Source organism: Emys orbicularis, chromosome 2 (genome assembly GCF_028017835.1).
Source record: "Emys orbicularis isolate rEmyOrb1 chromosome 2, rEmyOrb1.hap1, whole genome shotgun sequence".
Classification (NCBI taxonomy): Eukaryota; Metazoa; Chordata; order Testudines; family Emydidae; genus Emys; species Emys orbicularis.
Window position 1 is genome coordinate 111,227,046 of NC_088684.1, and position 18,783 is coordinate 111,245,828.

Consider the following 18,783-nt stretch of genomic DNA (forward strand, 5'->3'; position numbering starts at 1 on the left):
TCACACCAATTTAATATAGCTTTTACACTACATCTGGTGCTTTCTTCACTAACTAGCAGGATACACTATATCTAAAACATTTATTTATGCAGTTACATAGCTTAACTTACATTTATTCTAATTTTTATTTATTAAGAAAATGGTGAATGATGGGTTTCTTATTTACTAGATTTTTTTACTTGTGATTTGTGTTCAGCTCTATTCAGATTAAAATTCAAATTCAACTAAAATGCACAAAAATAGCATTTTAATTTTTTTATTAAATAAAACTACCTTAAATGTTCTGGATATATAAGAAAAAAATTGTATTTAAAATTAACTCATTTATTAAACAAATTAAGCATAATTTATAGTGAATTGAACTGACTGGTTCCAGATCCTTAACCAGTGATTTCTACCTCTTCAGTAGTTTGACTTCAAAACTTTGGCACTAAACATGTATTGTTGACTATTTTTGTATTTCATTTAAAACATTTTAATAGATTATAATAAGCAGAGACTTTAACATAGGTTGCCAATTTCAAAGCGAATTTTAAATAGATTTATTATTAAAAATAAGTCTGCATTTACTTTAAATCAAAAAATCTTATTTAAAATAAAAAATAGGGTTTAATTTTATTTGCTTTTATCCACCCTTGATTTTAAATGCCCTGAGAGCCAAAGTACAGTGACCATGATTAAGAATTAACTTTTTAGGCTGTAAGCTCTACAATATCAAGGACTGTCTTTATAGTGTATTATGCCCTGCTAAACACACTGTTGATGTTCATTAGGATCAAACATATTTCAAAATATATTTACTTACTATATTGTAGAACCATTAAGTTAATTATATTGTTTAATTGTTTCTAAAATCAAACACAAACATTAAACGTACCTGGTAGTCTGTTCATATTTACACCTTGAGCAGAAAGCCCAATTCCCATGTAACTGTAAAAAAAATCAAAATAAAACAAAAACTTATCTTTCTTTTATAATACATGAACAAAAATATACGAAAAACATTTCCAATAAACATTATCCTGATGAATCTAGTGCCAGTTAAATTGCTGAGCGATCATTTAAGACACTGGCAGTGCAATCAAAACAGGAAAGACATTCCCAATGTACTTGCTGATTTGGTCAATCATGGATGAGGTATTTGTCCTTGAGGGAGGAATAATTTCGGAACAAGTTCCCTCTCCTGCAAACATCTCAGTTTTTATATAAAAGTACTAATGGAGGCCATCAAGTTCACAATAGGCCCTTGCTTCACTAGGCCAGTAACTGTTGCTATGAAGAGGGAGAATCAAAGGAGCTTTGCTGAAGAGAAGGCAATTCCAGAGAAAGACGAACCCCTAGAGGGTCCACCAACCCCTTGAGAAAATGCAGAAACAAATTACTTTACCAAATACATACACTTAGACTGCATGCATATTTAAAAACAAATGTATATTTTCAGAAGACATTTATTAAAGTCACCCTAATAACAGTCTTTGAATGTTGTTTGCCAGAAGCTGGGAATTGGCAACAGGGGATGGATCAGTTTATGATTACCTATTCTGTTCATTCCCTCTGGGGCACCTGGCACTGGCCACTGTCAGAAGACAGGATACTGGGCTAAGCAAACTGTTCAATTTATTGTGGTTTTGAGAATCATAGAATATCAGGGTTGGAAGGGACCTCAGGAGGTCATCTAGTCCAACCCCCTGCTCAAAGCAGGACCAATCCCCAACTATTTTTTTTGCCCCAGATCCCTAAATGGCCCTCTCAAGGATTGAACTCACAACCCTGGGTTTAGCAGGCCATTGCTCAAACCACTGAGCTATCCCTCTCCCCCCAATAGTTCGACTAGTTCAAGTTAGTTCACATAATATAAGTCAAAGAGACAAGGTGGGAAAGGTAATATCTGTTATTACATCAAACTCCGTTGGTGAGAGGAAAAAGAAGCTTTCGAGCTACACAGAGCTCTCCTTCAGGTCTGAGAAGGTGTGACGTTGCACTCCATAATGTTTTATGGAAATATGCTTATGAGTGTAATATGATGTAACTGGAATATGCTTCATGCAAAAGGTCTCTTGTAAGGTATCACTACAAAGGTTATAACCTACTGAATATATTCCTCTTATTTGTATGCATGTATCATCCTTGTATCTGAAGCTAGAAATATGAAGTATAACTCTGAGGTCCTATTGTAATTATGCAGAGTGTGGGCCATTAATGGTGGTTTAGAATCTTGATGGCTCCCTTTGACTACGACAATTGGTTGTAAATGGTTTATTTTACCTGCAAGCCTTCCTGTATATGTGCCGGCCAGCCCTGGAAGAATGGAGGGGGGCTCACAGTGACATGTGACCATGTCACCTGATACTGGAATCCATCTTAAACCTGGTACTTTTCCATTTAGGAGGAGGGGTGGGGACCCAGAGAAAAAAGATTCCCGCCTTGTGCCGAAGATATAAAAAGGGGGTGGAACAGAACAAAGGGAACTTCCAGTCATGAGAAAACCCCTAGTTTCCACCTAAGATGTCTGCTGGGAATGACAAGGACTGTACCAGGAGAAAGGATTGGGCCCAGACTAGGAAGGCGTCTAGTCTGTGAAAGAAGCTTATTGGAACATCTCTGAGGGTGAGATTTAACTGTAATCAGTTTCTTAATGTATTAGGCTTAGACTTAAGTGTTTTGTTTTATTTTGCTTGGTAACTTACTTTGTTCTGTCTGTTATTACTTGGAACCACTTAAATACTACTTTTTATACTTAATAAAATCACTTTTGTTTATTAGTAAACCCAGAGTAAGTAATTAATACCTGGGGGAGCAAACAGCTGTGCATCTCTCTCTATCAGTGTTATAGAGGGCGGACAATTTATGAGTTTACCCTGTATAAGCTTTATACAGAGGAAAACAGATTTATTTGGGAATCCATTGGGAACTTGGTGTCTGGCTGTTGGAGATAGGTGACCTGCTGAGCAGTTTTTGGTTAAAGTCTGCAGCTTTGGGGGCATGGACCAGACCTGGGTCTGCGTTGCAGCAGGCTAGCGTGTCTGGCTCAACAAGGCAGGGTTCTGGAAGTCCCAAGCTGGCAGGGAAAATGGACTCAGAGGTAATTCCAGCACGTCAGGTGACAGTCCCAAGGGGGTCTGTGACCAAACCCATCACAGAAGGTACTCAGAGTTGGTCCATTAAAAGATATTACCTCATCCATCTTGTCTCTCTAATATCCTGGGTCCAACACGACTACAAAACTGCATACATAAATCAATCAAGGCACAGTAGCTAATGAACACACAGTATTAAACACAAAAGATCCCCTAGGCCAATTTGAAAATAGTCTATGCTAATAAGCTTGTTCTTAACATTTTTCTCTTTGTATACATCTGATTTTCAAATAAATTTTCTATTATGGAGTAGAAGTTAACTTGGTATTTTAACTACAACTACTAACCAGCCATGAGATAAATGGCCTGAAAGTGACCAGTACATCTTGGATGTAACATGCTTACTTCTGGGAATTCAGGGTTTCCGGTCACATCTCCTGATCACCACAATTAGCTGCTTTCCTGCTGCCTCATGTACCGCTACATGCAAAGCATTCCTTCCAGTGATGCCTGATGTATCCCATACACACCCCTGAAGTGCTGACAAATCCATGATGGAACCTCAGCACTTCAAAGATGAATGCCATAGTTTCTGATACAAAGAAGCTGAAGCATCAGTCAGTAAACAAAGGGGTTAGGAGTTGGACTTTTAATTACATTACTGAGGCACTGATCATGACAGTCAACATAACTATTCCAAATAACGTAAATGGAAAAACCTAGATTTCCATTAAATATGTAAAGGGATCAGATTTACAAGGCCAGCCTATAATCCGCAATATATGAAGGACTCCAATGTGAAAATTATAAATCAGTCCAAAATACAACTGACAAGAGGGTTTGTAAGCAAGTGTAAAGGATACCAATTTAATCGGCATACATTTAGACAGATTCTTTATGAAGTCTAACTACAAGAAAATGTCCAAAGTTTAAAATTAACCAAATTACACCAGAAACAATTTTTCAGCCTGGTAGTCAAATTTTCATATCAGTATTTTATAAAGAAACAGTACTAAGACTATGTCAAACGGCAGGATCAAAGACAGAGATCAAGTATACTGAAAGTTGAGACTGTATGCAATATGTTGGTCAGAACTTCCATTTAATCTTAAGAAGGAGCAGAATATGCTCCTGCCTGTGAAGATAAAAAATGTTCTGCCCCCTTCTTTCCACCTCATATCACTTTTAAATGGTGGCTCTATGGATATTAGTCTCAAAAAGGGACATGTCATTTAATACATCTGTAGACAGTTGTTTCATGTGGTGAAGAAAGGGGCACACTAACTACCCCTCCCCACTAACAGTACTGTTACTGTAGATATCATGTGAGTCACTTAATACTGCTAAGAAAGCTAAAGGATTTCAGCATAGTGTCTTTATGGAAACTAGACAATATTTCAATTAGTTTATATTGTTGTAGAAATCTGGAAAAGGAAAGGATGAGCTAGAAATCAGTCACAAGTATGTGAAATCAAATATTGACAAAACACAGTTAACCTCAACACGGATCAACGCATCTGTGAAACTAAGAAAAAAAAAGTCAGCACACTTTGGTTCTCACTTTTAGTTACTGCAAATCACAACTTCTACACTGATTTCCTCTTTGCGTACTAAAATACCGCATGTAAATTAGTTGAAATAATAAAGCTTTTGTATTTTTACTTGTTATCCAGCACCTAGAGCTATGGATTAAGTGTTTTATGAACTGAAAGATTTTAAAAAGTACAAATTTTTGCCCAGAGTAATTGTTTGTACAAGAAACACTCATTAGATGAATTGCACAGTTAGATCCTGCACCCTTAAGGTTCACATATCAAGAATTTCTATAGTTTTGGAACTGGAGTAAAATTAAGGGCAAATATATGGATTTAAGAAGGGGCCCAGCACAAAAGGACAATGAAGCAAAAGGCAATGGCAGGCCAGGCTCAAGGTACAGAGTGGGACTCTAGGCTGCTGTCCAGGGCAATTACTGCCACACTTACTGGAAGCACTGGCATAAAGTGGGGCTCAGTTTCGGAGGCAGTCACGAAGAAAGCTAGGGACAGTTACCCCTCCCCCACTCAGGGCATGTCATGGTATAACAGTCCATGTAAAGATGGTGAGAACACAACAGGAAGCGGGATGACTCAATCTGTAGACCAATACGACTAAAGTACATGGTGAGAATGAGAACATAGCTACAGCTCAAAGATATGTATATATTTTAAAGATTGCAGTTCTCTCCTTGCCTCTTCCCCTACCCAAAATCCAGCCCCCATTTTGCTACTGATATGAGTAGACTGAGGAAGAGGGTGGGTCAGTGAGAGTGTCTGGGCCTTAAACCAAATATCTGGAAGGAAACCATGAAGTCATATAGTGCTAGCAAGACTCGGTATGAACTAATATTTCAAAATACAGTGTAATCTTAACCATGCATCATATACAATCATTTTAATCAGCCCATGAGAAAGCAGGATAAAAGCTTAAGGTTGACGATAGAACTAGAGGCGAAATGCTAAAAAGGACTATTCCTAATAGTATTTAAAGGCTTTTATATTTCCCTCTTTTTAATTTAAACACTTTTTCTTCAGGTTTTTAAACTAATCACATGGCACAAGAACAAGCTGTCTATTTGAAATAATCAGAGTATCCTCTATCTTATATGCAGAATCAAACTCGCATTTCAACCAATATAAAAATTCCTCAGAATGCTAAGGAATTACAGAAAGGTTAAGGTTCAACTATTTGAATTCTCTTTTTGTAAAATGTAATCTGCTAAATGGGTAGCATTAACAGACTGCTGTGTTTTTTCACTAGATTTACATTTTGTCTACACTTCAAATTTAATGTGAAACAATTCAAGTTGACCCACAAGAAAGTGCTTGGTGTCCACAAACAAAATATATTGTTGCAAATCATCTGGCCTTTGAATATGCATTAACAACTTTACTTTGGAAGTGTGTTCGCTGAGGGTGAAATCCTCCCTCATCTCAGTAGAGTAGGTGTGGGTGCATCTCCATCTCATGGCAAATGCTACACAATTTTACTGCCAAGTCATCCTGCTGGTATCCCATGCTGCTCTGCTGACTACCTGGGTCGCTTGCCTCTTTACCTGTGTGCCTTCTACTGCTCCAGGATTATCATGGTTGGCTATTACCTTGCAGTTTAAATGATGGCATGCAGCCAGAATCTTTCCTTTGCAATTCCACCTTGTGTAGGTTTCAGATACCTGTGTCATTCTCCTGATCATTGATTAGGCAGTCATACCTCATGCATCAGTGTGGTCTTGTTGTGACAAAGTCCTTGACTTCATTGCCCTCTGGGGAGAGGTGTGCGTAGTCATCTGAAGTGGAATCACCACAACACACAAGTATACCAGTAGTTATCCAAACAAATGGAGAGAAAGCACAACTGGGATTCAACCCAGTGCTGCACTGAGGAAAAGGAGATCCAGCTGGGCTAACAGTATTAAGGACAATAATAGGACCTATGAGAGATCTTAGAGGTTCTGTGACTACAATGACTCTCATATATATCTGAGAGAGATGCCATCACTGAGCTACTGCATTGTGTGGACACCAAAGAAAACCCTGCTGACAGCAGTCAGGATGCCGAGCATGGAAGATAGCAATACTGAACCTCAGATCTTGTTGCTATGGGGGATACAGAGATGGACACAGTCCCAGAGACTCAGGAGCTGAATGAATCACAGCCAGATGATCCTGCTGCATCACAAGGCGAGAAAAAAAAAGAAAAAAAAAACTGTGGAGGGGAACACTTCAAGTATTGTATATTTTTATATAAGTTTATGGGAAAGGGGTTTTGAGCAACTTACTTCTGAGTACCATGAGGATACCATAATATTTGTCTACAATCACACTGACTCCTGAGCTTTTACACCCCCGCCCCTCTTGGTCAAAACGGCGGCCATGGCAAAGAATGTATAAACTCGGCCATCTTCCCCCCTCTTTGCTAACTCAGCCACCACTATCTTGCTGTCTCCTGTCCCACACACCTTACCACTGTGTCTGTTGTCTAAGTATGCCCCTGTACCCAAGACGGCAGCACCATGGGAGTTAACAAAAAGTTTTAAAAGGAAAGCACTTTTTATCATAGCAGGAAATACAGGGGGGAAAAGCAACTGACTCACTTTTATTAGTGCTCAGTTTTATTAATGCCCTCTCCACTTTTAGCGAATATGAGTCATTATGAGGTAACTCAGACAAGACATGGCGCAAAAATTAAACAACGAAAAGCACTATAAGAATTTAACCCACTACACACAGAAAAGAAAGAGCCCCCCCCAAAAAAGTTTCTTGATCTTGGTTTCATTACTGCCCTCAGCTTTGAGGCAATGCAAGTTATTACGAGGTAGACTGACCAGAGCATGCTATACCGACATATGAAAAAGAAAGATTTTAAGGTACTTTATGAAATTCACCCGCTCTGGCACTACTGCAGAATTCTATTTATTTTGCAGTACACTTTATGCTAATCCTCGGGTGTTACAAAAGAAAGTTTAAGACAAAGGTAATACTCCAATTTAGCACCGAGATTACATGGCAATCTCGGAGCACTGCCCCAGACAGCTTGTGGATCTCTTCCTCTGCTAGACCTGCTCTGGGGTCACGATTCTGGCACACAGTAGCATGGCATATTTTCCTGGTTTGCCCATTGCTTTTCTGAAAAATATCCTCTCTGATTCTTGTGGACACACTTGAGCGTAACATCCTCCACCTTTTTCTTTCTGAGGCCCCCCACAACATGTTATAAAAATTCCATGGCCCACCTGTACTACAACAACTGTTTTTCTGCATATAAAAGCCAGGGCCAGCATTAGGGGGTAGCAAGCAGGGGAATTGCCTCGGGCCCCATGCCACACAGGGCCCTGTGAAGGTAAGTTGCTCAGGTTTCAGCCCCAGGTGGCGGGGGCTTGGGGCCACGGGGCTTTGGCTTTCTGCCCTGGACCCCAGTGAGTCTAACGCTGGCCCTGCTTGGCAGACTCCCTGAAATCTGCTCACAGCCCCCCAGGGAGCCTCAGACTCCAGGTTGAAAACTGCTGCTCCATAGTAAGCACAGCCTACAAAAGTGTAAAGTCAACTAACTAGGCTGACTGATGCTTCCCCTGCCCGCACTCTGCCATCTGCCAGCAGCATGCCAGTCTGCACCTTTCATTTATTATCCTCCTAGGTGTGGAACAACTAACTCCCTGCTGCCGCCTTCATACCACAGGGCTAATGATCCTACTCAAAATGGGAATAATTTGAAAGTGTCTTACCACGTCCAAGCAAAACCCAAAACTCAAAAAAGCCCAAGGAAGTGCAATTCCAACATCAAGGGGGGCGGCGGAAAGCCAACATTTTATCACTGTTGGCATGAATACTACAGCTGGAACAACAACTAGTTTTTTCCCCCATAGCTACTGAGACTTTGGAGTGACCAAGGACACGGGTGCTATCATAAAACAAATGCCTGTCCTATATAGGATAAATAGGTGTTCAAGAGAGGGCATTCAAAGAGCTCTTGAACACATCAAAGAGAGGGACAGAAAGATGTGTGGAGGGAAGGGTTCCTGAAGCATGACAAAGAAGAGGGAGAAGGACAGAAAAATGGCTAAAACTTCACAGACACAAGTGCTGGACATGTTGGAAAGACAATCCTCCTGCAGACTAAGGCACCTGTGTTCAAGGACTAAGCCACATCCTGTGCCTATGTCACAACCTGCACATCCCCAGCAGCCCTTTATCTGAATTGTGGAACAGATCATTCAGTGCAACCTCGCCCAGAAACAGGTCTTTCAAGGCATTCTGTGCCACAAAATAAAGAAAATGCTGGCTTTGTGAGTTACCTTTAACTCCGTCACAAACTAGGGAGATGCCATTCTGCCACCATGCCACTCCCCAAGATGCAGAGCACAGTGTAAGGCCCTACATACACATATTTATGACCTTTACAGCAAAAATTTATGCTCACTTTCGTTTTAAAAACTTTGTTTTTGTTTAATGTTCCAAATAAGGTGTACACTTCTTTAAATGCCAAGTTTATAACATACTGTTATTTATTAAACATTCGCGTTTGTACAGTGTATATGAAATTATCAACATGTTCTCTTTTAAAATACTCATACATTTCATACTATGGTAACAGCATATTTCCTACAAAGGTAGGTTCCTATTTCCTTCAACAGCCATATATTCCATGTTACGGGCTGTTCATTTCATAGTAAGCTCACCATAGGTTTCCTACTAACGTAACCCACATTCTCTCCTAAAACACACTAATATTTCATACAAAGGCAGCCAAATAAGTAAGATAGAAGCTATGCTCCTTGGAGATTATATTGTTCACAATTGTCCCTAGACTCAAAGCAAGAGCACAATTCATCCCTAACACCATTTCCCTGAGTAGCTGCAGCATGTAGCAGAGCCCCACTCCCCAGCGGTTCAAAATATTCAGAAAGTTTCCCCAATTTCTTCCTCCCATCCATCCACAAGACTCTCTCCCTTGCCCTCAGACAGGATGTACAACACACCCATTATAAGAAGCAGATACATCTAGGCTGGAGGCTGATGGGCCCCCCGCCCCATGTACCTTTCAGTCTCCTAAATGTACATTTCACTGTCATTTTGCAATTACTCTGGTCACCGTTAACAAGTTCCAAGTGTCAAGTAAAAGGCTTCATCAATGCAGGAAGCAGACAGTGAGCTGGGTTTCCCAGAATGACTGGAGGAACAGCAATGCCATCAATATCCAGAAAGACCACAAGAAAAATAGTTCCTGTTTATAATACAGAAAACACTCCAAATATTTTACAGATTCTGGCATCATGGACCTTTCCAGACCAGCCCATGTTAATATTGGGAAACCTTCCATGGTAATCAACCAGGCCATACTGCACCAGTGAGAAATATCCCTTTCATTGATGAACTCCAAGGCCAGGTGGGGGAAGGGCAGGGTGGGACAAGGAATAAGCATATGCTGCATCTCATCAACAGCCCCAATACAATTGGGGAAGCTCAAGCTTGTAAACCCATTAATAACCTTCTGTGCATTGCACAGCTTTCTGACTCGGGGGGGAAAGCAATTCTTGGACAGCAGCACACACCTCAATGACAATAGCCCTGACAGTCGATTTACCAACCCAACTGGTTAACAAGCTTCCAGATGGTGACAGCCACAAACTTCTCCACACAAAAGAAAGTTCTCATGCAGGTGTTCTACCACTGCAACTCTGGGGCAAACTCTGCACAGATCTCTAGGAAAGTTGCTTTAGGCATCCTGAAGTTCTGCCCCCATTGCTGATCATCCAAGGTCTTCAGCACTACCTTGGTCCCCGCAATCATTGCTAGTTTTCCAAGATAAAAAAGTAGTGCTTCACTGAGAAGAATCGTTTGAGGAAGAGATCTAGAAGGGTCTGTACGTCAGCCTACTCCTCCTCAGGTGATGCCTTTATATCCCTGGTTCTGAACTCAGGCATAACAGTAGACATCCTTTAGCAGCCTATTTATATTCATCACTTATATTCATCACTATGAGGATCACAGCATTGGTCAAAGTTTCCTCGGAGCCGCCTGACAGCACTTGTGAGCCACCACCATTATCCTACCAGTAAAAAGGTACAGACTGGGGGGGCGGGGGGGGGGGCGGAGGAGTTTAACTACCCCCTCTGTATGATGATTTAGATTCCATAGTATAAAATTTTAAGAGGTTTTCGCATTGAGTCACTTGCAAGGATATTAAGAAATCTCAAATGCCCTACAGTATTCTACCGTCGGTCTTCATTGATGCCTGATCGTTAAGAGGTCAGAAAACTAAAATCCATCTTTACAACATGCATTAAAATTCTGAGAAAATTAATGCAAGAGCTCTATTGTCAAGACAACCCATGACTCAACATAATGAACTGTTTTATGTTTCCTTCCCTATAAATTGCTTCAAAATATGCAGGAGGCCTAGTCATTCATTCAACCCAAACTGAATGCAGCTTTCTTTTTCCAAGAAATTTCCTAAGAAGCCATTTTTGAAAGTAGAAGACTAGTCCATTCACACACAGTTCTATAACTAGTGGTAGAGGAAAATGAGATTACAGTCCACTGTAATAATGACTTTTTTTCTTCCATGGTATTTGTCCTCAGAAGATTTTAATACATTGATTCGATCTTCATAGGTTTCTTCTGGCTTTCTAAGGTCAGTCACACAATTTTTCTCCAGTGGATATTCTCTGCATGGATGCAAGTTATACCAGTTGAACAATACACAGAAAAAAAATGCATACAAATATGACCCCTGCCAAACAAATATTTGCCAGTTGTGTTTTTTAGTCTAGTGCACAGGGACTAGTCTCATATGACTGGAGCTTATTAGAAGGAGCAAAATTTAAATTCTCAAAAAAAAACCAGGGAGACCAAAAACCAGAAGAGTATAACTCTTTTGGGACTGGCTTTCTTTTAGGTTAACAATTTTTTCACTCCTTACTAAAAAATATTTTGGTAATAGAACAGCTCCATTTCTTCAACTTCTCATATCCCTAATCAAATTATACACAAATGCAATCTTCGAAAAATCCCTTTTACCTTTGTAAGGTTCCATTCTCTTCCTCACCTCCAAATCACCAATCAAATACACTCAGCAGGAAATTGAAATTTAGGTACAGTCTAAACATAAAAAATTGAAGCATAGCAGTTTGCTACACTTTCACAGAACCATCATCTTGGATTTTAGGTTACGATGGCAATAATGTAAATCAATGCACTAACATCAGACTTCTCGTGCACCTGATTCTGCTCTTTCTCCAAATACACTGCTATTAATACTGTTTTCACATTCAAATGGTAAGCAAAAAAAAAAACTTCATACACTATGACAACAAAAGCCTATTTCCAAAAAAAATTGACAGTTCTGCTGTTTGAATAAATACCTCAACCCACCAAAAACAAGTTTGAAAATTCTGCATAAAATCCCTGGACTGAAATACTGTAGTAAAAACAAAGATTCAAACAAAAACAGGAGTTAGACTTCCCTTGTGTTGTGCACAGTAAGTATCCGATCAGGACAAACGTTTAACAAACAGACATACGTGTCAAATGCTAAAGAAAAAGCTGGTTTGGGATCACAGAAAAAAGTTTGTATATAAAAATATGAGAAACTGAAGGACAGGTCACACCAAGAGACTACAAATTAAAATAGCACAGATTTCAGACTGCATTCATGCATGTGAAAATTCAAATTTGTGTTTTCACAGAATTTGCTAGTTTAGACTAGTAGCTCCTCTTTTTTCCCACTTCTATATGTACATGATGTATATTTCAGTGCACTGCCAAAAACCAGATTACTGATTAGAGTCACAGTTAGAGAAGAGCTGTGATCTGAAAGTTGTCTAAACCCTTGTTTATACTGGGAATATGGAACAGCTTCACTGATGTCTAGTGTAAACCCTTAGTACAGGCACTGTTTGCTCTGATGCAGTATGTTTTTATGAGTGCAGTTTATCCCCTTTCAAAAATGGGGTAAAGCAGCACCAATATAAATCATGTCTACACTAGGGATTTGCACGAACTCAGCTATACAGTTGGCCACAAAATAGCACTGTAGACAAGGCTTAAGTTATTGTACTTCAAAGTCCAACTTGCAAAAACAGTAAGGCCTTTTTATACTTGGTGTGAAGTTGGCACTCCATAATGTTTTATGGAAATATGCTTATGAGTGTGAATGTGATGTAACTGGAATATGCTTTATGCAAAAGGTCTCTTGTAAGGTATCATTACAAAACTTTTAATCTACTGAGTGTGTTCATCCCACTTGTTTGCATGTATTATTTCTGTCTGGAGTTAAGAGAATAAGATATAAACTTGTATTACTGATGTAAACATATTAAGTGGAAGCCATTAATGGTGCTTCAGAATCAATTACCTGTAAATGGCCCTGTTTACTTGCAAACCTTCCTGGGTACTTGCGGGCCAGCCCTGGAAGAATGGGGGCTGGGGTCTCAGAGGACATGTGAACATGTCACCTGATACTGGAATCCATCTTAAACCTGGTGCTTTTCCATTTAGGAGGAGGGGGTGGGGACCCAGAGACACAAAAGATTCCCGCCTTGTGCCAAAGCTATAAAAAGGGGGTGGAACAGAACAAAGGGGGCTGCCAGTCATGAGAACACCCCTGCTTTCCACCTAAGATGTCTGCTGGAACTAACAAGGACTGTACCAGGGGAAAGGGTTGGGCCCAGACTAGGAAGGAGTCTAGTCTGTGAAAGAAGCTTATTGAACATCTGAGGGTGAGATTTTACCTGTAATCAGTTTCTTAACGTATTAGGCTTAGACTTGCGTGTTTTTGCTTTATTTTGCTTGGTAACTTACTTTGTTCTGTTATTACTTGAAACCACTTAAATCCTACTTTTTATACTTAATAAAAATCACTTTTGTTTATTAATAAACCCAGAGTAAGTGATTAATACTTGCGGGAGCAAACAGCTGTGCATCTCTCTATCAGCGTTATAGAGAGCAGACAATTTATGAATTTACCCTGTATAAGCTTTATACAGAGGAAAACAGATTTATTTGGGAATCCGTTGGGAACTTGGTGTCTGGCTGTTGGAGATAGGTGACCTGCTGAGCAGTTTTTGGTTAAAGTCTGCAGCTTTGGGGGCATGGACCAGACCTGGGTCTGCGTTGCAGCAGGCTAGCGTGTCTGGCTCAACAAGACAGGGTTCTGGAAGTCCCAAGCTGGCAGGGAAAATGGACTCAGAGGTAATTCCAGCACGTCAGGTGACAGTCCCAAGGGGGTCCCTGTGACCGAACCCATCACACTTGGTTTTTGTTTTTACCTATCTTTTGGAGAACTTACTTTCAATTCTTTGTTTCGTCCTCTTTTAAACTCTTGAAGGGGTCTTATCCTGCTCATAGTTCAATAATTATATATTTAATTCTACATACTGAGAGGGTTGTGCATTTGGAATAGTCATCCTCAGTTACATCATGCAAATGTTTTTACTTCAGTTGAGCTGTGTGTGTAAAGGCAAAATGTAGCCTCCGATTTTGATTACTGATTAAGAATTCATTGCAGGGGGCTGGGAGAAGAGGAGGGCAATTTGGATTACTAATATCTGATAGTGGAGGGCTTTCTGACTTTGCTGACAAGTGTGAGACAGGATCCAGTGGCTGGAAGTTAAAGTTAGATAGATTCAACCCTGAAATGAGATGCAGTTTCCTGGGTGGGATTGTGGTTGACCACTGGTGCAGCTTACCAGAGGTGGCAGCAGACTCACCATCACTTCAATTCTTTAGGACAAGACTGGATTGCTTCCTAAAAGAAACTTTAATCCAGCTTCTGGGGGAATTCTACAGCTTGGAGAGGGAGGGTAGGAAGTGGGATGTCTGGCCTTGGTGATCCCCTCTAGCCTTGGAATCTGTGACTATAAGATCTCCACCCCCAATTATCCCCTTCCTTCACGGGCTCAGGGGAGAACTGGATTGCCTGCATTGCCCTCAAGATGTTCTTAACACTTGCGGCTCTGCATAAAGAGAACGATAATCAAATCTTATGCCTCAGGGCTTCAGACAGTTGCCTGAACAACTCAGGGAGGTTTCGCCCCCTCCCACCATGCACAATTGACTAGATGTATTCCTGGGGAGAAGGAAGGGTTTGGTTTTGCCTTCCAATTAAGCATCAGGGACCACAGCTGGAGACAGGACACAAGACAAGGTGGACCAGTGTTCTAGGATGGTACAGAGAATCCTCTTTCCAGATGCCTGGGCTTGTGTTTTGCTCACATGCTCAGGGTCACAGTAATTCACCAGAGCTGCGGCTGGCAAGGAATTTTTCCCCAGGTCAGATAGGCTGGGATCTTGGGGGTTTTTCTCCTTCCTCTGCAACAAGGTGTGGTTCACCAGCTGGGACCATATGGACATCTCTCATCTAATCAATTCCCTGCTATTGCAGGGGCCACACTGGCACCTTAATCTCTCCTGTTCTCTGCCTGTGGCACACAGTAAAGTCTCTTACGAATTTAGACACCCTGGTCTAATGTTTTTGGGTTTCATACAGAGGTACCTGAGTGATGTCTAGTGGCTTGTGATATATGAGGTCAGACTACATCAGTAGTAACAAGAAACCATTCTACAAATACATTAGAAGCACGAGGAAGACCCAGGACAGGGTAAGCCCATTACTCAATGAGGGGGAAGACAATAACAGAAAACGTGGAAATGGCAGAAGTGCTAAATTACTTTTTTGTTTCAGTTTTCACCAAAAAGATTAATAGCAACTGGATGTCTAACATAGGCAACGCCAGTGAAAATGAGGTAGGACCTGAGGCTAAAATACAGAACGAGAGTTACTCACCTTCTGCAGTAATGATGGTTCTTCAAGATGTGTCCCCACTGTGGGTGCTCCACCGTAGGTGTGTCTGCGTTCCTGCACTTCTGATCAGATATCTTTGGTAGCAGAGTCCGACCCGCACATGTGCTCTCCCCTCACTTCGTGCTCTGCCTCGAAGCTAACTAGCACTGGTTGGGCAAACCACCCTCAGTTCCTTCTCTGCTGCAGAGTCCCTATTGCGAACTCTGAAATAGAAGGGAGGAGGAAGGGTTGTGGAGCACCCATAGGGACACACATCTCGAAGAACCTCGTTACTGCACAAGGTGAGTAACTCTCTTCTTCGAGTAATGATCCTATGGGTGCTCCACTCTAGGTGACTCCCAAGCAGAATCCCCCATGGGAAGTTGGGGCTTTGAATAGAGTCTGTTATGGATGATAATGGTGCAGAGCCAAACACAGCATTGGAAGCAGAGCCTCCAGTAATTGCACAATGTTCTGCGAAGGTATATGCAGATACCCAGGTTGCTGCCCTGCAGATTTCCAAGATAGGAACATTCTTGAGGAAGGCGACAGAGGAGGAAACTGATCTTGTGCAGTGTGTGCAGATTCCAGATGGAGGTACCACATTGCGAACATGATAGCAATGTTTAATACAGTTCAAGACCCATCTAGAGAGTGTCTGGGCCAATATCACTGTGCCTTTAGACCTTTCCACAAAAGAAAGGAAAAGCTCAGAAGATCTCCTAAAGGCCTTCGTCCTATCCAGATAAAAGGCCAGGGTTCTCCTAATGTCTAGCATGTGCAGTATAGCCTCCCTGTTATCATGGTAAGGCTTAGGGTAAAAAGTCAGGGAGTGAATCATCTGTTTTATGTGAAAAGACGAGGTCACCTTGGGGATGAACTTTGGGTATGACCTAAGAGTAACCTTGTCTTTAAAGAATACTGTAAATGGGGTGGGGGGAATATGCCATTAGTGCCACTATTTTCTCTATTCTCCTTGCTGAGGTATGACTACCAGAAATGCTATCTTCATTGACAGTATGTGAGCAAGGTTCTTTAAAACTAGATTTAGGTCCCACATTGGAGTGGGATGTCTGGGTTGGGGAAAGAGGTTCACTGTGCCCTTGAAGAATCTCTTTGTGGTTGGGTGTGAGAAAACTGAGCAACCCTCTACTTGTTACTGGAAAGTCACTATGGCTGCCAGGTGTATTTTGAGCGAACCGAGGAACAGCCCTGACCTCTTGAGATCCAGCATGTAGTCCAACACCCTGGGGAGAGTAGAAGATGCTGGGGTAATTTGTCTGGAATTCCACCAAACCTGAAACCTAGTCCACTTTTTCAGGTAAGTTTGACAGGTAGCAGATTTTCTACTGTATAGTAGCGTTTCCTCTATCTCCTCAGAGCAAGAACCATGTTGGAAACATGAACGAGCCAAGCCTTGAGCCGGAACATCCACAGGTTGGGATGGAGAATGTGTCCCTTGTTCTGTGAGAGAAGGTAATGTGTGGGTTGAGTAGGGATCTGTGGACATGTCGCAAGCTGTGACAGGTATGGGTACCACATCGGTCTCGGCCAGATGGGAGCAATCAGCATGATGTTTGTTTTTTCCCTTTTTATGTTTAACAGGACTTTCAACAGCAAAGGGAATGGGGGAAGGCATATAGAAGGTCCTTGTCCCATGGAAGAAGTGTGTCCCCTAATGAGTGCTGTTTGAGGCAAGCCCTGGAGCAATAGTGTGAGCATGTCCTGTTCAGGTAAGTAGCGAACAAGTCTATTGTTGGTATCCCCCATTGATAGAATATGCTGTGGAGTACTGCTGGGTTCACTTCCCACTCATGGTCATGCGAGAACTTGCAACTGAGACTGTCTGCTATTATATTCTGCATCTCCCAGTAGGTAGGCTGCTGATATTAGAACACTGTAGTGAATGCACCAGTTCTATAGCTTTAGTGCTACTGTGCATAAGGAGGATGATCTGGCGCCCCCAACGCTTTATGTAGTACATGCACGCTATGTCATCTGTCATGATCTTCATGTGCATACTCTGACCAGTGGAAGAAAGAGAGCAAAAGTGTTCCCAATTGCTCCGAGTTCAAGGAGGTTGATGTTGAGAGTCCTCTCCATAGACTACCACTTGCCTTGAGTCATGAGGTTGTTGATATGTGCTCCCCAACCTATAAGGGACGCATCCATAGTGAGAAGTAATGTCAGGGGTGTGGGGTGTGCAAACAAGACCCCTGTGCAAACATTTGCTGGGTCTTTCCACCCATCCAGGGAGTCTTTGATCCTGGAGGGCATCAAGAGAGGTTTGTCTAACCTGTCTTTGTTTGGTCCGTGAACCAATTTGAACCATGTCTGAATACACCTCATGTATAGTCTGGCATGAGATACTAAAAAAGTGCCAGCCGCCATGTGCCCCAGAAGCTGGAGGCAATGCCTGGCTGTCGTCTATGGACTGGCCTGAACTTATGAGTGTGGACAGACTGTGAAATTTGTGTTGCGGAAGGAGCGCTCTCGCTTGCAGGGAGTAGAGATTGGCCCCTATAAACTCTGAACACTGTACTGGAGTTAAGGTTGACTTTTGGACATTGATTTGTAGCCCTAGCTTCGTGAATATTTCCATAGTCCCGTGAGTGGCCCATAGGGCATCATCGAAGGAGTGGGTCTCTGAGGAGACAGTCATCCAAGTATGGGTAGATCATGACCCCCAAGGTGCATAGGCGAACCACTACTAAGGAGAGAACTTTGAAGAATACTCTGGAAGCCAATGAGAGGCCGAAGGGGAGTATTCTGTACTAGTAATGGTCCTGACCTAGGGGAAACCAGAGGAATCATCTGTGGGATAGCAGAATCGATATGTGGAAATAGGCATCCTGGAGGTCGAGGGCGGAGAACAAATTTCCCTGTTCCAGAGATGGAACAATCGCTGCTAATGTGACCATCTTGAATTTTTGAGCCTTCACAAATTTGTTCAATGCTCTGAGATCTATGCCTATTTCCTATCTTAACAGTCTCTTGTGAGAAGGGTGCCTGAGGAGGGGCGGGGAGAGGGGGTTAAATGAATAGCATACCCATTGGAGATAATATCTGACAGATGGGGGTTTGGAAATTGTGTGTTCCCAATTTTGACGTAACAGACCAAGGCGGCATCCAAAGGGATGTGAGAGATCAGAAAGTTGTAGCTGGTGGTGTTGTTAGTGATCTCTCAGGGCCGTGACCAACGTGTCAAAACTGGTGTTTTGAGGTGGAAGGCTGTGACATGGAGGATGGAGGACCTGATGGTCTGCACCTCTGAAATTTGGACATTTTCTGCTGTGGCGTGTACTGGGTCAGATGTGACTTATGAGAAGACTGAGGACTAAACTTCCTTTTCTGTCCAGGTATATAGATCCCAGTGACCGTAGTGTGGCCC

The 18,783-nt window shown here is 41.7% G+C and overlaps 1 protein-coding gene across 1 annotated transcript in view; it reads right to left on the reverse strand.

Moving 5' to 3' along the window:
* RANBP9 (RAN binding protein 9) overlaps positions 1 to 18,783 on the reverse strand; it is a 69,312-nt gene that overhangs the window by 39,157 nt on the left and 11,372 nt on the right. The window contains exon 3 of the mRNA XM_065398670.1: positions 878 to 930. Within this exon, the coding sequence (XP_065254742.1) occupies positions 878 to 930 (53 nt within the window). The remainder of the gene's footprint in view (positions 1 to 877; positions 931 to 18,783) is intronic.